Raw genomic sequence first — 19,199 nt, forward strand, 5'->3', positions numbered from 1 at the left:
TGTGCTAATGGTCAGAAGCCATCTCCATGGAAACTTCATGGAAAGCAGCGCCATTTTGGTTCATGCTGCCTTTCAAGGGGGCACCTAATGGACTATAGGGTCAATGGCCTAGAGCCAACTGAAAGTCACTGGATGGTTGTCAGTGATGTCTGTCAGCACTTTATGAAGAGCAGCTTTGATGGGAGCCTCCACTGGGGATATGGAAGGGACTGGGAGGGGCAGGCGGAAATCAGAGGGGTATCCCTCACACTTACTTTCTGGGAAAATCCACAAAAAGCGTCACAGCCAAGATGATGATGAGGTCAAAGATCATCAGCTTGTACATTTCCTGCCCAACTTGGGTCTCCCAGCACTGAAACCAAAGAGATAAGAGAAAATGAGGCCCAACTTGGGGCAGAGAAAGCCAGGTTCTCACACTCCTTCCAATGCTCTGTCCACTCTCAGATCCTGCTGCTTCTGGAGGCCATCAGCTGACGCTCCTTGGAGTCCCAGCACAGACTCTGGTTTTCAAGCCTACAGAAGTGCCTGTGTGTGACTCGGCTACAAAGGAGGAAAAGCGGATCAACTGGGATTCAAACCCATAGCTTTGAGGGCCATTCTCTTGATGTTGAGCCTGTCACCCCACAATGACCTCTCCCTGCAAGATGCCCCCCTCCCTGCAGGCTCACCGGGTAGAGTTTCTGGTTGTAGCCACAGAGCTCACAGGAGTAGTTATCACAGGATGTAATCTTGGAACCCAGGGTGAACACCAGCACACAGATGGTAGCCAGCCGCATAAAGACACACCTGCGGGGGAAACAGTGAGGAGAGGGCGTGGGAAGAGGAGGCTCAGGGCAGGCCGGCTCCTTGGAACTGAGGCTAGACAGCAGAAAAGCTCCAAAGCAAACCCACAAATAATTAGAGAGTTTCTGTTTGGGATTCTGAGAACGTTCTAGAAATGGATAGCAGCTCTGGTGGCACAGCACTGGGAATGTACTTAATGCCACAGAATTGTACACTTAAAAATGTCTAGGGTCGCCTGGGCAGCACAGTCGGTTAAGCGTCTGACTGTTGATTTCAGCTCAGGCCATGATCTCAGGGTCCTTGGTTCGAGCCCCGTATCAGGTTCTGCCATCAGCACGGAGTCTGCTTGAGATTCTCTCTCTCCTTCTCCCTCTGCCTCTCCCCCTGCTTGTGCATGCTCTCTAAATAAATAAATAGAAGTTTTTAAAAGGATTTTATTTATTTATTTGAGAGAGAGAGGGAGAGAGGAAGCAATAGAGCACAGGCAGGGGGAGGGGCAGGGGAGAGGGAGAAGCAGACTCCCTGCTGAGCAGGGAGCCTGACACGGGGCTCGATCCCAGCCCTGGGATCATGACCTGAGTGGAAGGCAGACACTTAACCAACTGAACCACCCAGGTGCCCCAAATACTTTTTTACATGTCTAACCTGAATGGCACAGTTAGGGGAGCATGTGACCCTTGATCTCAGAGTTGTGAGTTCTAGTCCCACATTGGGTGTAGAGATCACTTAAAAATAAAATCTTTAAAAAAAAATGTCTTTTTATGTTACGTATATATTTTGCTACAATTTTTTAAATGGCAGGGGGGAAAAAAGGATCAGAAAGCTGGGAATAACTGAATCCATGATGACAGATGACAAAGCCACACTATAGACTATAGAACATGATGCATTCCTGAAAGAAACTAATCGAATCTTCTAAGTATGAGCTCTGAGTGACGTCTGATACATTGGGAAGTGGAAAAAGCATGTTATGGAGTGTCACTTACATATGATCCTATTTCTAAAAACAGAAAATGTGCGAATAAACACCAGGAACCCCACAGATGAGGGCTACTTGGGAAAGCAGGATTCATGATAGGAGGGCAGAGTGGGCTAACTTTTTTGAAAGATGCTTTTCAATTGTTTGGTTGTAAAAAACAACAACAAAATATGAAAAAGTGGGGAGAAAAGCAAAGCCACACATCTGCTCACTCTTCTCATTATGTAGCATGCCACCTGACGTTTGGAATCTACACGGTAGTGTTTAGCAACTGCGAGCAACAGAATGACACAACATGAAGAAACAATGAACTAAATCCACGAGGGGACAGTCTACAGGGCAAACGCCTAGTTTCTCCCACAAATTGACAGCCTAATGAAAGGGGTGGGGGAATTCTGAAAAGAACGAAGGGGTCTTAAGAGACATAACAACCAAACGTAGCATGTGGCCTTTGTTTGGATCCTGGTTTGAACAAACCAATCCTGGAAAGTCATTTGCAACTTCATCGGGGAACCAACTTAATTTAAGGTGTGATGATGGTCTGTTAAGGGGGGAAAAGGGGTGAAATAAGATTTGCTTAAAATAGGGGCGCCTGGGTGGCTCAGTCATTAATTGTCTGCCTTTGGCTCAGGTCATGATCCCAGGGTCCTGGGATCGAGCCCCGCATCGGGCTCCCTGCTCCGCAGGAAGCCTGCTTCTCCCTCTCCTACTCCCCCTGCTTGTGCTCCCTCTCTCGCTGTGCCTCTCTGTCAAATAAATAAATAAAATCTTAAAAAAAAAAAAGATTTGCTTAAAATAATCCAGCAAAAGTGTGTTGGGGGGGAAAGATGAAACAAGATTAGCAAATTGTTGGTAATGATCAAAACTAAGTGATGGGCATATGGAGGTTTATTATACCTTTTGTTTCTGTTTGAAATTTTCCAAAATAAAAAGTTAAAAAAAATGCGAATGCCATCTGAGGCATGAAACGCTCTATATCACACAGTCCCCCACCTGGTCCTCTTCAACTTACTTGTGTTCACTCCCCAGACCCTGCTTTACAGCTGTCCTTTCTTTTTCTTTTCTCTTTCTTTCTTTTTTAAGAAACTGAGTATTTATTTAGAATGAGAAGAGATATCACAACAAATTATAAGCAGTTAGCTGTAGCACGCACAGTCAGTGACCTGGCCCCACTTTCTCGGCACTCATTATCCCGGCAGATACCCCAGGCTCCTGATGTAAGTGCTTATAACTCTCCTCTCCTCTCCTCCCAAGGCCCATGCACGGGGGTAGCGAGGTGGAGCATGGGGGAATTGATGCCTCTGGGAGCCAGCTACTCTTATGAAGTAAAGGATGGATACCTTGGTGGGTGGGAACCCACTAAGACATATCCCACCCAAACACCCAGTTGTCCGGTAGGGCCAAGCCCCAGCTGCCAGCAGCCCCAGTAAGAAACCCTTTATCAACAGCCTTCCCTTCACTCTCTCATTTCCTCATTCCCTTGGTGGTATACACTCGTCATTTCTAACATCTTCCAAGCAATCCCAGGGCCGCACCTTATGCCCTCAGCTGTGGATGTGCTAATACATGAACCAAAAATACAATACCGCTGAGTACATGCTTAAGTCAAAGAGATTTCACTGCATAGGCAAACTCTGATTCATTCAGGTGGGCTGTCTGAAGACTGCCGAGGATTCTTGGCTCAACAGGAAAAGGTGCCACAATTGATTAGCAATGTCTGCCATGGGCAGAAAAGTGGGCAAGTGGTGACCTGCGTGGCATGTCTAGGCATTACCTAAGTATTGTCAGCCGGATCTCAAAGCCTGGGGAATAATCCTCATAGTGGATGATCTTGGCAAAGATCATTGGGGTGATAAAATTGGCCAGCGTAATCACAATAGAAGGCAGGTACAATATCAAAAGGTTCTCTCCAAAAACCATCTTGTCAATTTCCTATGAAGATATCAAAGGGAAGTTACATCACAAATGAATTGACCTTGAAAGAACTTAACTATAAGTTCGTCAAGTCATTATGCTGTACACCTTATATGTTATATGTCAATTATATCTCAATAAAACTGGAAAAAAAATTCAACTATACATATTTAGATAAACAAACAACACAAAACATGTATGTCATTCAACATGGCCTCTAAACACAAGCCATTTCTGGGGCGCCTGGGTGGCTCAGTCGCTTAAGTGTCTGACTCTTGATTTTGGCTCAAGTCATGATCTCAGGGTCGTGAGATTGAGCCCCATGTCTGGCTACATGCTGAGCATGGAGCCTGCTTGGGATTCTCTCTCTGTCCCTCACTCTCTCTCTAAAAAAATTTTAAAAATAAAATAAAAATAAAAATAAACATAAGCCATTTCCTTCCTTGGATGTTCAAACAGAGGTATCATGCTCTAGTACCAAACAAAGAAAAATTAGCTCTAGTGGATTAATTAAGGTCAAGTATTAAAAAAAAAAATCCATGTAGTCTGTATCAGTGGGCAATTTAAAGTATTTTCAAGGCCATAGTAGTTATTGATTTAGACTAGCCCTTCTCTCCTTTCAGAGTAATAAACTATTTGGCCACATATACGTCTATCTGGGATAAAACTATTATTTCCTGGCCTCCCTTATAGCAAGGTACAGCTATCTGACTAAATTCTGGCCAAAGAGATGTGAGAAGATGTTTTAAGTGCAAGCACTTGAAAGGTCTTGCCCTTGAAGAAAAGGGTATACCTTCCCATCCCCTTCACCTCCTTCCCATTGGTTAGAATGTGGACATGCTGAACTATCTTGTACCATATAGGAAAGGGCGTGCCCTAAGTATGGCAGAGCCACAAGATGGAAGGAACCCCCCCAACTCCAATGATTGATTTCATGAATCAAAGCCACCAGACCAAAGTACATTTTTAAACCCACTGCTATTTTAGGTAAACTGGAGCCCCAGAGTGTAAGTAGTGGAATTGAGGATTAAATCTAGGTAGGCAAACCTGAATTTGAATATTATGGATTCTAGGAGGAATTCCAAACACTCTTTTTGGATGCTCCTGTATTTTTATTAAAAGTAGAAACTAGGGGCTCCTGGGTGGCTCAGCTGGTTAACGGTCTGCCTTCGGCTCAGGTTGTGATTCCAGGGTCCTGGGATCGAGCCCTGCATCGGGCTCCCTGCTCAGCGGGGAGCCTGCTTCTCCCTCTCCCCCCTGCTCATGCTCTCTCTCTCTCTCTCTCGCTATCTCTTTCTCTCTCAAATAAATAAAAATCTTAAAAAAAAATAGAAATTGGTCACCTATGATTTTCAGTTCTCTGTCATAGCAGTCAAACTGATATCCTTATGTATAAAACAGAAATGATGACGGTCTCTATGTCAGAGGCTTGTAATGCACTTGGCATACCTAATGTGCAACCAGAATAAAAGTTAAGCTGGCTTTCACAGAGTACTTACTTTTTTCATGTGCTCCTGTGAGAATATTGTCGCTCTGTAGATTGCATAAAAGCATGCGGCTAAAACGGCCAGAACAATACAGTTCAAAAACAGTCTCAGAGAGTAAATCCGTATCGTTTCTTCTGATGTTCTTTCTGCTATCTTCTGCCGTATTCTTTCTTCTTCCAGATCTGCCTGAGGGCCAAAGAAAACTCATCCGTGAGCATGGGGTGAAGGGATATTCAGGGGTGGAACCTGTGATTCATCGTCATACCCCATCCATCCATCTTGAAGACCTTCCTTAAATAAAAAAAAAACGATCTCCGTGTAGATATCTTCCCAGACCAAGCCCAACTAGCTTTCATGTCTACTAAGGGTCTAAGTCAAGGTAGAACCTCCTAAGACGGCAGGGAGGGGCGCCTGAGTGGCTCAGTCAGTTAAGAGTCTGCCTTCGGCTCAGGTCATGATCCCAGGGTCCTGGGATCGAGCCCCGTATCGGGCTCCCTGCTCAGCAGGGAGTCTGCTTTTCCTTCTCCCTTAGCTTTTCCCCCTCACTCATGCTCTGTCTTTCAAGTAAATAAAATCTTTAAAAAAAAAAAAAGTCTGCAATTAGACTTCGCAATAACTGTGAAAACAGAAGCATAACCTATCCATGGCATTACTTAGATGTAGTTATGTCATTCCTTTAGACAAAGAATACATTTTGTTTGAGCCCTTCCACGTCACTTTATTATGCTTTTGTTATGATCATCTCCTCCTTTTTTGGGTGGGTTTGTTCAAGATACCGTTTGTTCCTCTTTCTCCCCTTATGAATCTGGAAATTCTCTTGTACTTTTTCTTATTCTCTCCACTCCACCTTATCATCATAGCATCCCCTCCTAGTTCTAGTTTCTCCTGGTGTAAGTGATGCATGACAGCTTCTCATCAGGTGGAAAAATAACAGTATAAGGTGGTGGGGAAGGAGGGAAGACACCATTCCCTCCCACCCACCCTCGTGTGCCTACCTCCTGCCCATCCCCAGTCCACCAACTCCATGCTTCGGTGAAGATGATCAACCTCAGGAGGCAGTTCTCTGTGGAAAGTTCTTTTTTTTTTTTTTTTTAAGATTTTATTTATTTATTTGACAGAGAGAGACACAGCGAGAGAGGGAACACAACCGGGGGGAGTGGGAGAGGGAGAAGCAGGCTTCCTGCTGAGCAGGGAGCTCGACACGGGCTTGATCCCAGGACCCTGGGATCATGACCTGAGCCGAAGGCAGATGCTCAACGACTGAGCCACCCAGGCGCCCCCTCCGTGGAAAGTTCTTGAAGATGACACGGGAAACTTGCTAAGCACTAGAGACAGGCTGGCCTGCACCCAGCTCCTCTGCAAGCTGCGACCCCCCCGGCTTTCCAAGGCACGACTTGGCTGGCAAGGAACCCGCCGAGAGAAAACCCAGCAGCACTCACTCGGAGCTCGTACCGCAGGCTGCTGTGCTTCAGGTCCGCCATGCCTCGGTTGGTGATGCAGAAGTCCCAGCCGGCAAAGATCTTGTTGCAGTAACTCTGGAAGTGCTCCTCACTCCGGATCAGGTTGATTTTGAACCCTTCCACCGACCTGGCCCCAAAACACGATGACCCTTCTTAGAAGAACAACAAAATACAGGCCCGTGGATTGGCTTTGTTGACCATGTAAAAAAGTTACACATGGCTGCATTTTCCACTCGTTTTGGCAGGGACCAGTTTGGACAATGCTACATATGTGTGGCAGCTAACCAGGTAGCTCATGGTGGAAAATCATTTCCTTTCATCTATCCAAGGGCTTTTCTCATAGTTGGAATAAAATCCAAACTCTTTAACACAGCCTAGAGATCGTGCACTATGCCATCTTTCCTCCCATACGGCCATGCTGCTGGGATGACCATGGCTTTTTTCCCGTTCTGTAAACTCACAAGCTTCTCTGGCCTCAGGGCCTTTGTACTTACAGGACTGCTCTACCCATTCCTCAGTCAGTTCTTCCCCTGCCTCTTCCCATAGATGCTTTTTTCCCATCATTCAGGTGTCAGCTCAAATATCCCTTCCAAAGATTCCTCACCACCCCTTCTAAAGTTGTGACCCCCCACTTCAGGTTAGTCTATTTTCTTCACAGCATTGAATCTAATCTGCTATCATTATGTGTTTATTGCCTGTAGCCCCTTATCCTGACTACATTTTAAATTCCCTGAGGGCAGGTACACAAGCTGTCTTGCCATGTTTATATCTGGAATGCCTGGACTGTAATATGACCACTATCCAGCTGATGGATAAATGAGTAAATGACTTAAATAGTAAAATAACCAAATATTTAGTGAGCACCTGTTCAGGTCAGATGCCATGCTGTTGCACACTTTGTAATTTTAATTCATTTAACTAAAATTTAAATAAAATTTAAAAAATTTAATTAATATTCCTTGCTATTCATTTCTTGGGAATTGGCATCTCCCACTGAACCGCCTGTCTACCATAGAAAATACGAGGTTCTCGTATGATCTTGACCCACTGGCAATAGTTGAAGGGTCAGAGTTGGGTACCTGAATGAAGAGCCAACACAGCTCTTCCAAAGGATTTCTGAACCTGTGACCTTGGGAGTCTACATAAGGAAACTGCCACCAGGAGAATCACCAGGGATGAAGGAGCCCTTGCTTTTGGTGGTTTGGAAGACATACCCATATCCTTATCCTTCCTATAATTTGGAGTTTCCTCCCTTCCTTGGTTCTCTCAATTCCCCTTTACTCTAGTTAGTCAGAGTTGGGTTTCTGCCACTTACAACCCAACAGAGAACTGATTAGCAACCACACCAGATCAAAGAGAAGGTCACGTTACAGCCCTGACACGTGTGCAATAATGATTTGGCTGTGGTTCCAGCTCCCAAATCTTCCCTCCGTTACCTTCAGATCTCATTGGCCTACAACATACTCACAAACTTTTCTTCCCATAACCCTGTTATGGGACTCTGGACTCTGCTCATCATTCGAGCAATGGCTCCCAGAGTCCACAGACCACCAATAAACCCCAGCCATCAAGGGTAATTCAAAAAGAATGTGATGACCTGATAAATTTTACCTTTTCACTATCCAAAGAAGGCTCAGGGCCAGGTAGGCAATTGTGCTTAACAAATAAGCCAGGGGCAGATCATAGGTGAAGTTTTGAAATTTTACTCCATCAATGGTGTAATGTCCATAAAAGAGGCAGGTCTCCTCCAAGAAACCCTGAAACAAAGCCAAAGGCATGAGGTCAGACTGGTTAAGTTCACTGCAGGGAATCAGGAGACCAGTCTCTGCCTCAAGGAACCCACATTCCAGTGTCATAAGGAGTGCTCAGCTAGTGTCTGGGGAACAAAGCATGGATAAAACCTGAGTATTAAAAATACAGAGGTGTTGGGGCGCCTGGGTGGCTCAGTCGTTAAGTGTCTGCCTTTGGCTCAGGTCATGATCCCAGGGTCCTGGGATCGAGCCCCACGTTGGGTTCCCTTCTTGGCGGGAAGCCTGCTTCTCCCTCTCCCTCTGCTTGTGTTCCCTCTCTCGCTGTGTCTCTCTCTGTCAAATAAATAAATAAAATCTTTAAAAATAAAAAAATAAAAATACAGAGGTGTGTGATCCAAAAATGAAGTTAAGAAAACAATTCCGTGTGCAACAATGCAGAAAGGGTAACATACTTAGGAACAGATTTAACAAATAAAGTGTAAATCTTACACTCTTAAGACTAGAAAACATTGTTTAAAAAATTAAAGATCTAGGGGTTAAGCGTCAGACTCTTGATTTCAGCTCAGGTCATGATCTCAGGGTGGTGAGATCGAGCCCTACGTTGGGCTCCACACTCAGCACAGAATCTGAGATTCTCTCTCTCCCTCTCCTTTTGCCCCTCTCCCTGCTTATGCGCTCACTTTCTCTCTCAATAAAAAAATAAATAAAATCTTTAAAAAAAAAAAAGAAGATACACAATGGTCAATAAGCATATGAAAAAACATGCTAAGTGAAAGAAGCCAGAGACAAAAGACCATGTATTATAGGATTCCATCTATATGAAATGTCAGGAATAAGCATTTTGTAGACAGAAAGTAGGTTCATGGTTGCTTAGCACCAGTTAGGATTGGTAGGGGATATGGAAAAGGTACAGCATTTCTTTTTAAGGCGATGAAATTGTTCTAAGATTGACTAGCAATGACAGAACTTACCTGTGAATACAGGAAAAAAACACTGAATTCTATACTTTAAATGGGTGAATTGTATGCTGTGTGAATTATACCTCAATAAAGCTGTTACCAAAACCAAACCGAACCAAAAAAACCCAAAGGTGCCCCACTTGAAAATATAGCACAGAAAAGTTCCTGACTACTTAGGGAGGAAATAACTGAATTCTTCACATGCCTCCTTGGGTAGCGGGAAAATTCTAGGAGAGTGGGAAGACAGTATATACAGAAAGCAGAAATAGTATATTTAGTAGATGTAGTACACAGATGTTCCGTATAGCATTGTTTATAAAGGGGGAATATGGAAGCAACAGGGGACTGGCTAGACCATGAAAAACCCATACAAAATATGAAGCAAGACCGTATGAAGTAAGTACATGAGAAAGGTGGAGAAGGCTATGAGCCAGCGTTAAAGGTTCGGTGGCCTCTGGGGAAAGGTAATTTCACTTTTCACGCTATAAATTCTGTACTTTTTATGATAACCATATATTCTTATACTGAGTATTAAAGTAAATTTTTTATTAGAAGAAAAATGTAGAAACAGAAGACTCCACCTTTAATTCTCCTGAAGGCTGGGCCCACTGGCCATAAAAACTTGCCCAACTACACGAAACCAGTTTTTATCGCCCCAGGTTGGTATCAGGGCTGTCATTGATATCTCCCTCAAAATAATTAAATATTATAGGGCAAAGATCCAGTGGGCCTGGAAAAGAATCTTTCTGATTTGATCATGAGCCCACCTGTTTTCAGCAAAGACAAGCCAGCGTTTAAAGATTCATTCCCGGGTGCCTGGGTGGCTCAGTCATTAAGCGTCTGCCCTTGGCTCAGGTCATGATCCCAGGGTCCTGGGATCGAGCCCCACACTGGGCTCCCTGCTTGGCGGGAAGCCTGCTTCTCCCTCTCCCACTCCCCCTGTTTGTGTTCCCTCTCTCGCTGTGTCTCTCTCTGTCAAATAAATAAATAAATCTTAAAAAAAAAAAAAAAACAGACTTTGGATTTCGGGGAATGTATACCACATGTACAGATGTGGTGTGCACACGTACATATGAGCACATATCTGTATGATGCATGTCTCTGTGTGTGATTTCTGGGAGGAAGAGCCATGGCTTTCAGCTGGGTGGTCTGGGACCCTGACGTGTAAGGTTTTACAATGTCTGAGAAATTAAATAAATTCTCTCTGGGTTTATTTCCACTGAAACGTCTTTCTTTGGGGGAACTCAGTATTTTGTTGCAAGTCAATACAAAGGGGGCAGGGACTAAGGAATGGCCAGTGGCTGAAGCCTGTTTCCTATATGTTCTAGCAGCAGGTGGGTGAACATTATCCTTGCTGATGAGGTCACTGCAAATCCTGTTCCTTTTACTAGTATTTGTGTCAACTCTTGTGCCTGGCTCTCACCACAGACATTCAGGAGCCTGATCTTTAAATTAACCTATTTTCAGCCTATCGAAGGTCCAAATGCGGAATTATGTTAGAATACTTACAGTGCCAGAGAGCAAGTCTATGACATAACTATAAAAGTAAATGAGTCCAGAGCTACTTATTGGATAAACTGTGCATTGAACATCTGTAAAAAACAAAAACAAGAACATCAGTGGAAAAGTTTTACAGTTGCTACAACTTGGCTATCATAATTTGTGTATAAAGGCACGCACATGTATATACATTTAGAGATGTTAGTATGTCTTTTTCTATATGTTTTGTATGTGGGTCTACTTACAGTGCACATTCTCTGTCTGTATGGGTATTTTGTGGTTTGGGGTTCATGTTTGCACATGTTTTGGAAGATGTGATTGACATAACTGTGATTCCACTGTAAGTATGACGAATTTTAAAAGATCTCTACATGTGTATAAATAAACACGCAGCTTCATTAAGACAACCTATATGTTTACATAGGCATAAATAACCAATAAATCATTTGAGTACCAATTTTAATGACACTACCTTATCCCTGAACAGCTAATTCACTTTCCCTGTATCAGTGAGCCATTGCTGCATAACAGAGAACCACAAAGTCTCAGTGACTGAACATACCAAACATTTATTTTTCTCATTCATGGAGCTGCAATTTGAGTTCATTGAGCTGATTTAGACTGAGCTAGGATGGATCCCATGCCTCCAGCTGGGCTCAGGTCTGCAATATATGACTTCATTCTGGGACCCGGGCTGAGGCAATGGTTATTTGGTGATGCTCTTCTCATAGGCAAGCCAACCACACAAGCTGTTTCAAGCTAATACTCCATTGGACAAAACCAGCCACACGGCCAAGTGCAATACCAATGGGGGCAGAAAGTATCCTCTGCCCACAGTGGGCGGCCCTACAAGTCACAATTACAGGGGAGTGACAAATTGAGAAAAATAACCCAATCTACCACCCCTACTCTGGGCCTTAGTTTCCTATGTTCCTTCGCTAAAGAAGGGAGTTGAACCAGTTTCTCCAAGACCTTGGGTAGTTCCAAGGTTCCAGTTCTGCCATTTTATAATTCTCACATAAGTCAGGCTCTGACTCAGCTCGCCTACTTCTGGCTCCTAGCACAGAGCTTGGTACCTAGAAGGGAATCAATAAATGTTTGTAGAATGACAGAAACTCTCCCTGTTTGACAGCGCAGGATGCCCAAAAGATGAGACCTATGTTGAGAATTATGGCATAAACGTCTCAAAGTTACTGGAGTTGGAGTAGGTGATATCACGTGTGCTAAATTTTCCACTTTCTTAGCCGCAGTGCTCCTCCCAAATGCCTTGCTGAAATCAGGAGGGGCCAAGTGACTTGCTTTGGGTAATGAGATGTGGCAGAAATGACAGGTGTCATTCCAGGCAGGAGTTTTACGAGCCAGTGTGTTTGCACTGGCCCTTTTTCTTTTGGACATAGTGACCATCAATGGTCCAGAGAGAGGCTGCTCCATCAGCTTGGGCTCCAGAGTGAAGACAATACGGAACAAAGCCACCACCAAACAGTGATGGACACGTACTAGGAGTGAGAAAGAACCTTTTGTGGTTATTAGTGCTAAGAGTTATGGGGTCATTTGTTTCTGCAGCATAACTGAGCCCATCCTGATGCAGGCACCCGCAACTTAGAATAGAAAGATTTCCAGAGAAGGAAGCATTGTAGATAGGTACACAGTGGCAAGAACATTCTCACAGCAAACCAGGCCTTAGACTCACCCGTGTCTTGGGACGGAATGACCACAAAAGTGCTGTTGGTGATGTTGTATTTGGTGAGCAAGACCGGGAGCAAAACCAGCATAAAGATGATCAGAAATATCACCAAATTCAGCAACACAAGAAACCGCAAGAAGGAGAAATAGGACTGAATCCCAGTGCCAAATTTCCCTGGAAAAAAGAAATCCAGACATCACTGACCAGGAGTATTGACCTACACACGCGTTACCCCCAGTAGATCCAATCGGCCACAAAGCTGAAGTTGGAGTGATCTTGGTGGGGGAGGGAGGAAGAAATATTTTGTTTTTCTACTGTTGGCTTTAAGGTTCTCTTTTCTAAATCTACACTTGACCTTGAATTAACTACTTGACAGTGGTGTGAGGCAGGACTCAATATTCATCTTTCCTTATCTGAATATCGAATTGACTCAGTACCATTTACTGGAAAGACTACCCTTTCCCCACTGAATTGCAGCAGTGCTTTTGTAACTGAGCCTAAATGTATGAATCTATTCCTGAATTCTCATAAGCCACGTTCTGAACAAAAACCTCCAGAAAGGCCACCACTAAACGAGAAAGGAAGCTGGGGCATGGTGGCTGAACCCCTGGACTTGGAAGCTTGACGGCCTGAATCAAATCCTTCAAATCCTGGGTCTGCTTCATCCTAGCTGAGTGTACTTTGGAAAAGTATTTTAACCCCTCTTAGCCATGCAAATGACACCTATATGAAATGTTCTTAAGAGGATTAACTAAGGCAATATGAGGAAAATGTTTAACACAATGCCCCGCTCACAGTAAAAGCTCAAGGGGGGGGGGGGGGGGCGCCTGGTTGGCTCAGTCAAGCATCTGCCTTGGGCTCAGGTCATGATCCCAGGGTCCTGGGATCAAGCCCTGCATCAGGCTCCCTGCCCCGTGGGAAGCCTGCTTCTCCTTTCTTCCATTCCCACTGCTTGTGTTCCCTCTCTTGCTGTGTCTCTCTCTGTCAAATAAATAAATAAAATCTTTAAAAAAAAAAAAAAAAGCTCAACCGGGGCTAGCTTTTATTATTTCGCTCCAAACATGATGCTGTGCTCAGATCTCAGAAAAAGTACACAACTAGATGGTTAAGTTTTAAGTGAGCCTATGAAGCCCCTTGTGATTGCATTTACATTCCCCCAATAAAACAATTTAAAAAGGTATTTCGTTGAATTAAGGTATCAAGAGTATTTTATAGTTTTTTTTAAATAAAGATTTTATTTATTTATTTATTTATTTGAGCGAGAGAGAGAGAGTGTGCGCATGAGTGGCGGGGAGGGACAGAGGGAGAGGGAGAAGCAGACTCCCTGCTGAGCAGGGAGCCTGATGAAGGACTTGATCCCAGGACCCTGAGATCATGACCTGAGCCGAAGGCAGACGCTTAACCATCTGAGCCACCCAGGCGGCCCGAGTATTTTATAGGTCTTAAAATAGTAATAATGACAGCATTTCTTCCATTCATCGTGCCACTTGACAAAATCCCCACTTCAGCAGATTTGAGGAGTTGTTTGTAAATAGTTTTTGCTTTATAAGACAAACTATGTCATCCTAAGAGGAATTTCCCCCCGGCTCTGCTATGTCATCCAAATGTTTCAATGTTTTTTCCTAATTTTATATTTTGGCACAATTTCTAGTTTCTATATACTCGCTATGGACTGAATTGTATCCTCCACTCCCCACCCCCACCCCAAGTTCACATGCTGAAGCCCTAACCCCTAATGTGATGGTATCTTGAGGTGGGGCCTTTGCGAGGTGATTAGGTTTAATGAGGTTGTAAGAGTGGGTCCCCATGATGGGATTTAGTGGCCTTACAAGAAGAGGCATCAGAACTCAAGCCCTCTCTCTCTCTTTCTCCCTCTTTTTCCCCAAGAGTGCACAAAGTTGAGGTCATGTAAAGACACAGTGAGAAGGCAGCCTGGTCTTGAATTTCCAGTCTCCAGACTATAAGAAAATAAATTTTGGGACACCTGGGTGGCTCAGTCAGTTAAGTGTCTGCCTTCGGTTCAGGTCATGGTCCCAGAGTACTGGAATCAAGCCCCACATTGGGGGGGAGGTCCCCACTCAGCAGGGGGTCTTGCTTCTTCCTCTCCCTCTCCCCTTTCCCCACTCATGTTCTCTCTCTCTCTCAAATAAATAAATAAAATCTTAAAAAGAAAAGAAAAGAAATTTCTGTTGTTGCGGCCACCCTGTCTATGGTATTTTGTTATAGCAACCAGAGCTCACTGACCATACTACAACCCAATTCTTACCAATATGGAAAAGTAGGGATCTTCAGTATTTTCAGGGCCATGGGCACCTTTGGCAGTCGGGTGAAACCTAATGAACCCCATCTCAGAATAACATTTTAAATGCACCAAACAGGGGTGCCTAGGTGGCTCAGTTGTTAGGCATCTGCCTTTGGCTCAGGTCATGGACCCAGGGTCCTGGGATCCAGCCCCGCATCGGGCTCCCTGCTCGGCTGGGAGTCTGCTTCTCCCTCTCCCACTCCCCCTGCTTGTGTTCCCTCTCTCGCTGTCTCTCTCTGCCAAATAAATAAATAAAATCTTAAAAAATAAATAAATAAATGCACGAACTATTATATGTTAGCTAACTAGAATTTAAATAAAAAATTGGAAAAAATAAATGGAATCATATATTTTGCATATATATGATAAATAAAATAAAATGAAATAATAAATGCACCAAATACAGGGGCACCTGGCTGGCTCAGCATGGGACTCTTGATCTCAGGGTTGTAAGTTCAAGCCCCATGTTGGTTGTAGAGATTACTTAAAAAAAAAAAAAAATCTTAAAAATAAAAAAATAAATGCACCAAATACAAATGGACATACGGTTATAATATTAAAAACCAAATTTGTGCTAAAATAATGCATGAGCTTCTTCATTAGCACATTAAATAACAAGATCTAGTGGCCGATCTTACAGATTCCCTGCTGCAATTTCAAAGTAGTGATGAGCATAAGTGATATTCCAAGATAATACAACTGGAAGGAATAGGAAAATATCTGATTTTCCTGGGGATGAAGACACAGGTTCTGCTAATCCTAACTAGTGCCATTGCTCCCATTCATCGTGGAAGGAAGTGCTAAATTTCATCTAGAGCTTAGAGGAAACGAAGCTGTACGTTCCCCCAGGCACAGAAGTCTTCCACAGAGGAGCATGTGCAGAGTGGGGGGTATGGTACCTTCTATGCTGCGAATGTCCTCCCGCCACAGCTCCAAGTGGGTGGTCATCTCACGAGCCTTCCCTATGAACCTCTTCCAAGACTTGCTGCTATACCGTTTCCACTGGTCCCACTCAGATAAATACTTCATTTGGGTCTCCTGAATGTTCCTGCATTAAAAAACAATCATGACAATGATCAGGAAAGTGTCATCAAGCCTCAGCATCAAATAAAACCCCAGCCAAGAGGATGTGGAAAACCTGGAGCCCTCATACACTGCTGGTGGAAATGTACAACGGTGTAGTCACTAGGAAAAACAGTCTGGATATTCCTCAACACGTTAAACACAGAATTACCATTATGACTCGGCAATCCCACTCCTAGGTAGATACCCCCAAAGAACTGAAAACAGGGTCCCAAACAAAAACTTGTACATAAATGTTCATTGCAGCACTATTCACAATAGCCAAGAGGTGGAAACAACCCAAATGTCCACCAACAGATGAATGGACAAACAGAATGAGACATATCCATCCATACAATGAAATATCATTCAACCATAAAAAGGAATGACTATCATGTACTGATACAAGCCATAACTTGGATAAACCTTAAAAACATCATGCTAAGTGAAAAAAGCCAGTTTCAAAAGGTCACGTGTTAAAAAAAAAAAAAAAAAGGGCGCCTGGGTGGCTCAGATGGTTAAGCGTCTGCCTTCGGCTCAGGTCATGATCCCAGGGTCCTGGGATCGAGTCCCGCATCGGGCTCCCTGCTCCTTGGGAGCCTGCTTCTCCCTCTGCTTCTCTCTCTCTCTCTCTCTCTCTCTCTATCCCTCTGTCTCTCATGAATGAATAAATAAAATCTTTAAAAAAAAAAAAAAAAAAAGGTCACGTGTTGTATGATTCCATTTACCTGAAATGTCCAGAATGGCAAATTTAGAGACAAAGAGTAGAGCAGGGGTTGACAGGGGCTGAGGGGAGGGGAAACAGGAGGAACTGGAGACAACAATGAGGCTCTGGGGGTGTTGCAGAGCCAGAAGATGGAAGGAGCCTGGGTCCCTGAATGACTGCAAAGCTCCCCCTTGATCTGAACCCAGGACTTTTATGTGAACAAGAAATAAACTTCTAATACATTGAGCTAGTACATGTTTGGGTAACTTTGTTGCTGCAGCTTGGCTGACCCTAAGTAATACATTTTTAATTACGTGAACTCTTTAGGAAATGTATTCCGTGCATAAAACCTCTGCCCAAAACATACATCAGATGCTTTCTAGATGGCCACCAAACAAACCTTAGCCTCCGCTTCTCAGAGATGTTCAGTGCATACTTCCGAATCGACTGGCTATTGAGGTTTTCGGTGATTCCTCCCTCCAGCTGGGAGCTGTACGAGTCTGTCGGCTTCAGCAAAGTGCCACTTTGCTTGTCTCGGGAAAGAATGGTCGTCCTCCTGCGTGCAATGGACCGATAGCTTGGCAATTCTTGAAGGAAATTCACAGGTGGAGAAGAAAAGCCACTGGAGTCCAAAGAGAGGTTCTCTGGGCAAGACAGAAAAAAAGAGAACCATCAATAACCACAGAACCTGGGAGCCAATAAAAAAAAATTTTTTTTTTTGCCTACCTAAATCATGCAGACGGTCACCAGTCTGCGCCCCTGACAATAGCATTTGTACCTTCATTATTCTATTTACCAGGATGGTGCTCAGGACAATGCCATCATCTGCAAATGGGTTCACTTTCAGCAGCTGCATGTGCAAATACACTTTAGGTAACATGATATCTGAGTTCTAGTGTTTGGATGCAGCTACCAGCTAAATGTGTGACCTCGGCCAGTTATCTAAACTCATCTACATTTGTCAGATGGGACTAGTACTATTTGCCCCAACTATCTTCCCAAAGTGTGGGCTATAATGATATATAGGATAAAACTCCGAAAAGCATAAAGCATTATGCAAATGCATAGTGATACCATCAACAGCAACAATAATAATAATAATAATAGTATTGACAGAGCACTTCCTGTGCACCAGGCATTGTGTTAATAGCTTCACACGCACTCATGGATCTGGGCTGGCCGTGGGATCTGCTCGGACCAACAGAATGCAATGGAAGTGATGCTGGCCAGTTGTAAGCCTTGCTGGCTTCGGCTGCTCTCTGGATCCCAGCTGCCACCATGTAAACAAGCCCAAGCTGACTTGCTGAAGGATAAGACCATTGGAGCAGGGACGATTGCCCCAGCTGAGACCATCCAGGCCAGCCTACAGCCAGCTGTCACTCAGCTGACCGTAGATGCTCACACATACTGAGGTAGGTACTATTATCAGTCCCATTTTACAGATGAGAAAATAAAGTTGATGGGTTGCCCAACCCCATGCCCAGGGTCCTCAAAGCTCTGCATGGTCAGATTCTTGTCTGTGTCTGCAGTTCCTCAAGCTCTCTGCCCTCCAACCACTTATTTTTTAGGATCTTTCAAATACGAAGATGGGCCCTGTTTCCTCCTCAGAGACTTTCCATATGCTGTTCCCTCTGCTTGGAATGCACTTGCCATACCTATTTATCCTATTAGCTCCTACTCACACATCACTTCCTCAGGGAAACCGCCCCTGCCGCACTGCACTATTACCGGTACCTTGTTACACATTGCCCCCCCCAACACTAAGTCCTTTATAGCACATCACAATTTGTAAATAAATACATATTTGTAAATAAATTTATTTGTGTGACTGTGTGAGTACATCTGTCTCCTCCAGGAGACTGGAAATTCTCCAAAGGCAGGGACTGTGATGATGTCTTCACCACTGCACCCCAGGACCTAGCACCATCCTTGATTCAGGGAGGAATTCAATAAATGCTCATTGGACGGATGGATGGATGGATGGATGGGAAGATGGATGTGTGGGTGAATGGATGGGAAGATGGATGGATGGATGACATTACTAATTAGCTCATGCTTAACCTGTGAGTGGGGGCGCTGTAAACAGAACCAGGTCTGCCTGACTCAAAAATCTATATTTGCTCTACTACATCACGCCACTGCTGGAGGCCAAGTTTTGCTGAGCCTTATGCAGTGGTCTAAGAAGGGAGGGCCTTCCACTGAAGTTGAGGGACGCTACCTTCAAGATGGGTTTTATGCCTGATCCAATTTTAGTTGTGGAAAGACTACCTTGAATGGAGACAGGACACAGGGAGAGGAAGTAGGAAACAGTCATAATTACCTAAGTAATTACCACATAGGCAGCAAAACTTTTTTTTTTAAAGACACATACCCAAATGTTTTTTTTTTTTTTTTTTAAGATTTTATTTATTTATTTGACAGAGAGAGAGACACAGCGAGAGGGAACACAAGCAGGGGGAGTGGGAGAGGGAGAAGCAGGCTCCCCGCTGAGCAGGGAGCCCGATGTGGGGCTCGATCCCCGGACCCCGGGATCATGACCTGAGCCGAAGGCAGACGCTTAACGACTGAGCCACCCAGGCACCCCTAGGCAGCAAAACTTTTAAGACTTAATA

General features: G+C 44.1%; 1 protein-coding gene across 3 annotated transcripts in view; it reads right to left on the bottom strand.

Moving 5' to 3' along the window:
* Nucleotides 1-19,199, bottom strand: part of TMC7 (transmembrane channel like 7) — a 48,033-nt gene that overhangs the window by 15,249 nt on the left and 13,585 nt on the right. For all 3 annotated transcript variants that reach the window (XM_027609725.2, XM_027609721.2, XM_027609722.2), the window contains exons 2-11: nt 16,988-17,231; nt 15,719-15,867; nt 12,524-12,691; nt 10,843-10,925; nt 8,235-8,380; nt 6,603-6,750; nt 5,176-5,349; nt 3,537-3,694; nt 669-786; nt 255-352 (exon numbers count right to left, since the gene is read on the bottom strand). In XM_027609725.2, coding sequence (XP_027465526.1) covers nt 255-352; nt 669-786; nt 3,537-3,694; nt 5,176-5,349; nt 6,603-6,750; nt 8,235-8,380; nt 10,843-10,925; nt 12,524-12,691; nt 15,719-15,867; nt 16,988-17,231 — 1,486 coding nt within the window. The remainder of the gene's footprint in view (nt 1-254; nt 353-668; nt 787-3,536; nt 3,695-5,175; nt 5,350-6,602; nt 6,751-8,234; nt 8,381-10,842; nt 10,926-12,523; nt 12,692-15,718; nt 15,868-16,987; nt 17,232-19,199) is intronic.

This window comes from Zalophus californianus, chromosome 10 (genome assembly GCF_009762305.2).
Source record: "Zalophus californianus isolate mZalCal1 chromosome 10, mZalCal1.pri.v2, whole genome shotgun sequence".
NCBI lineage: Eukaryota > Metazoa > Chordata > Mammalia > Carnivora > Otariidae > Zalophus > Zalophus californianus.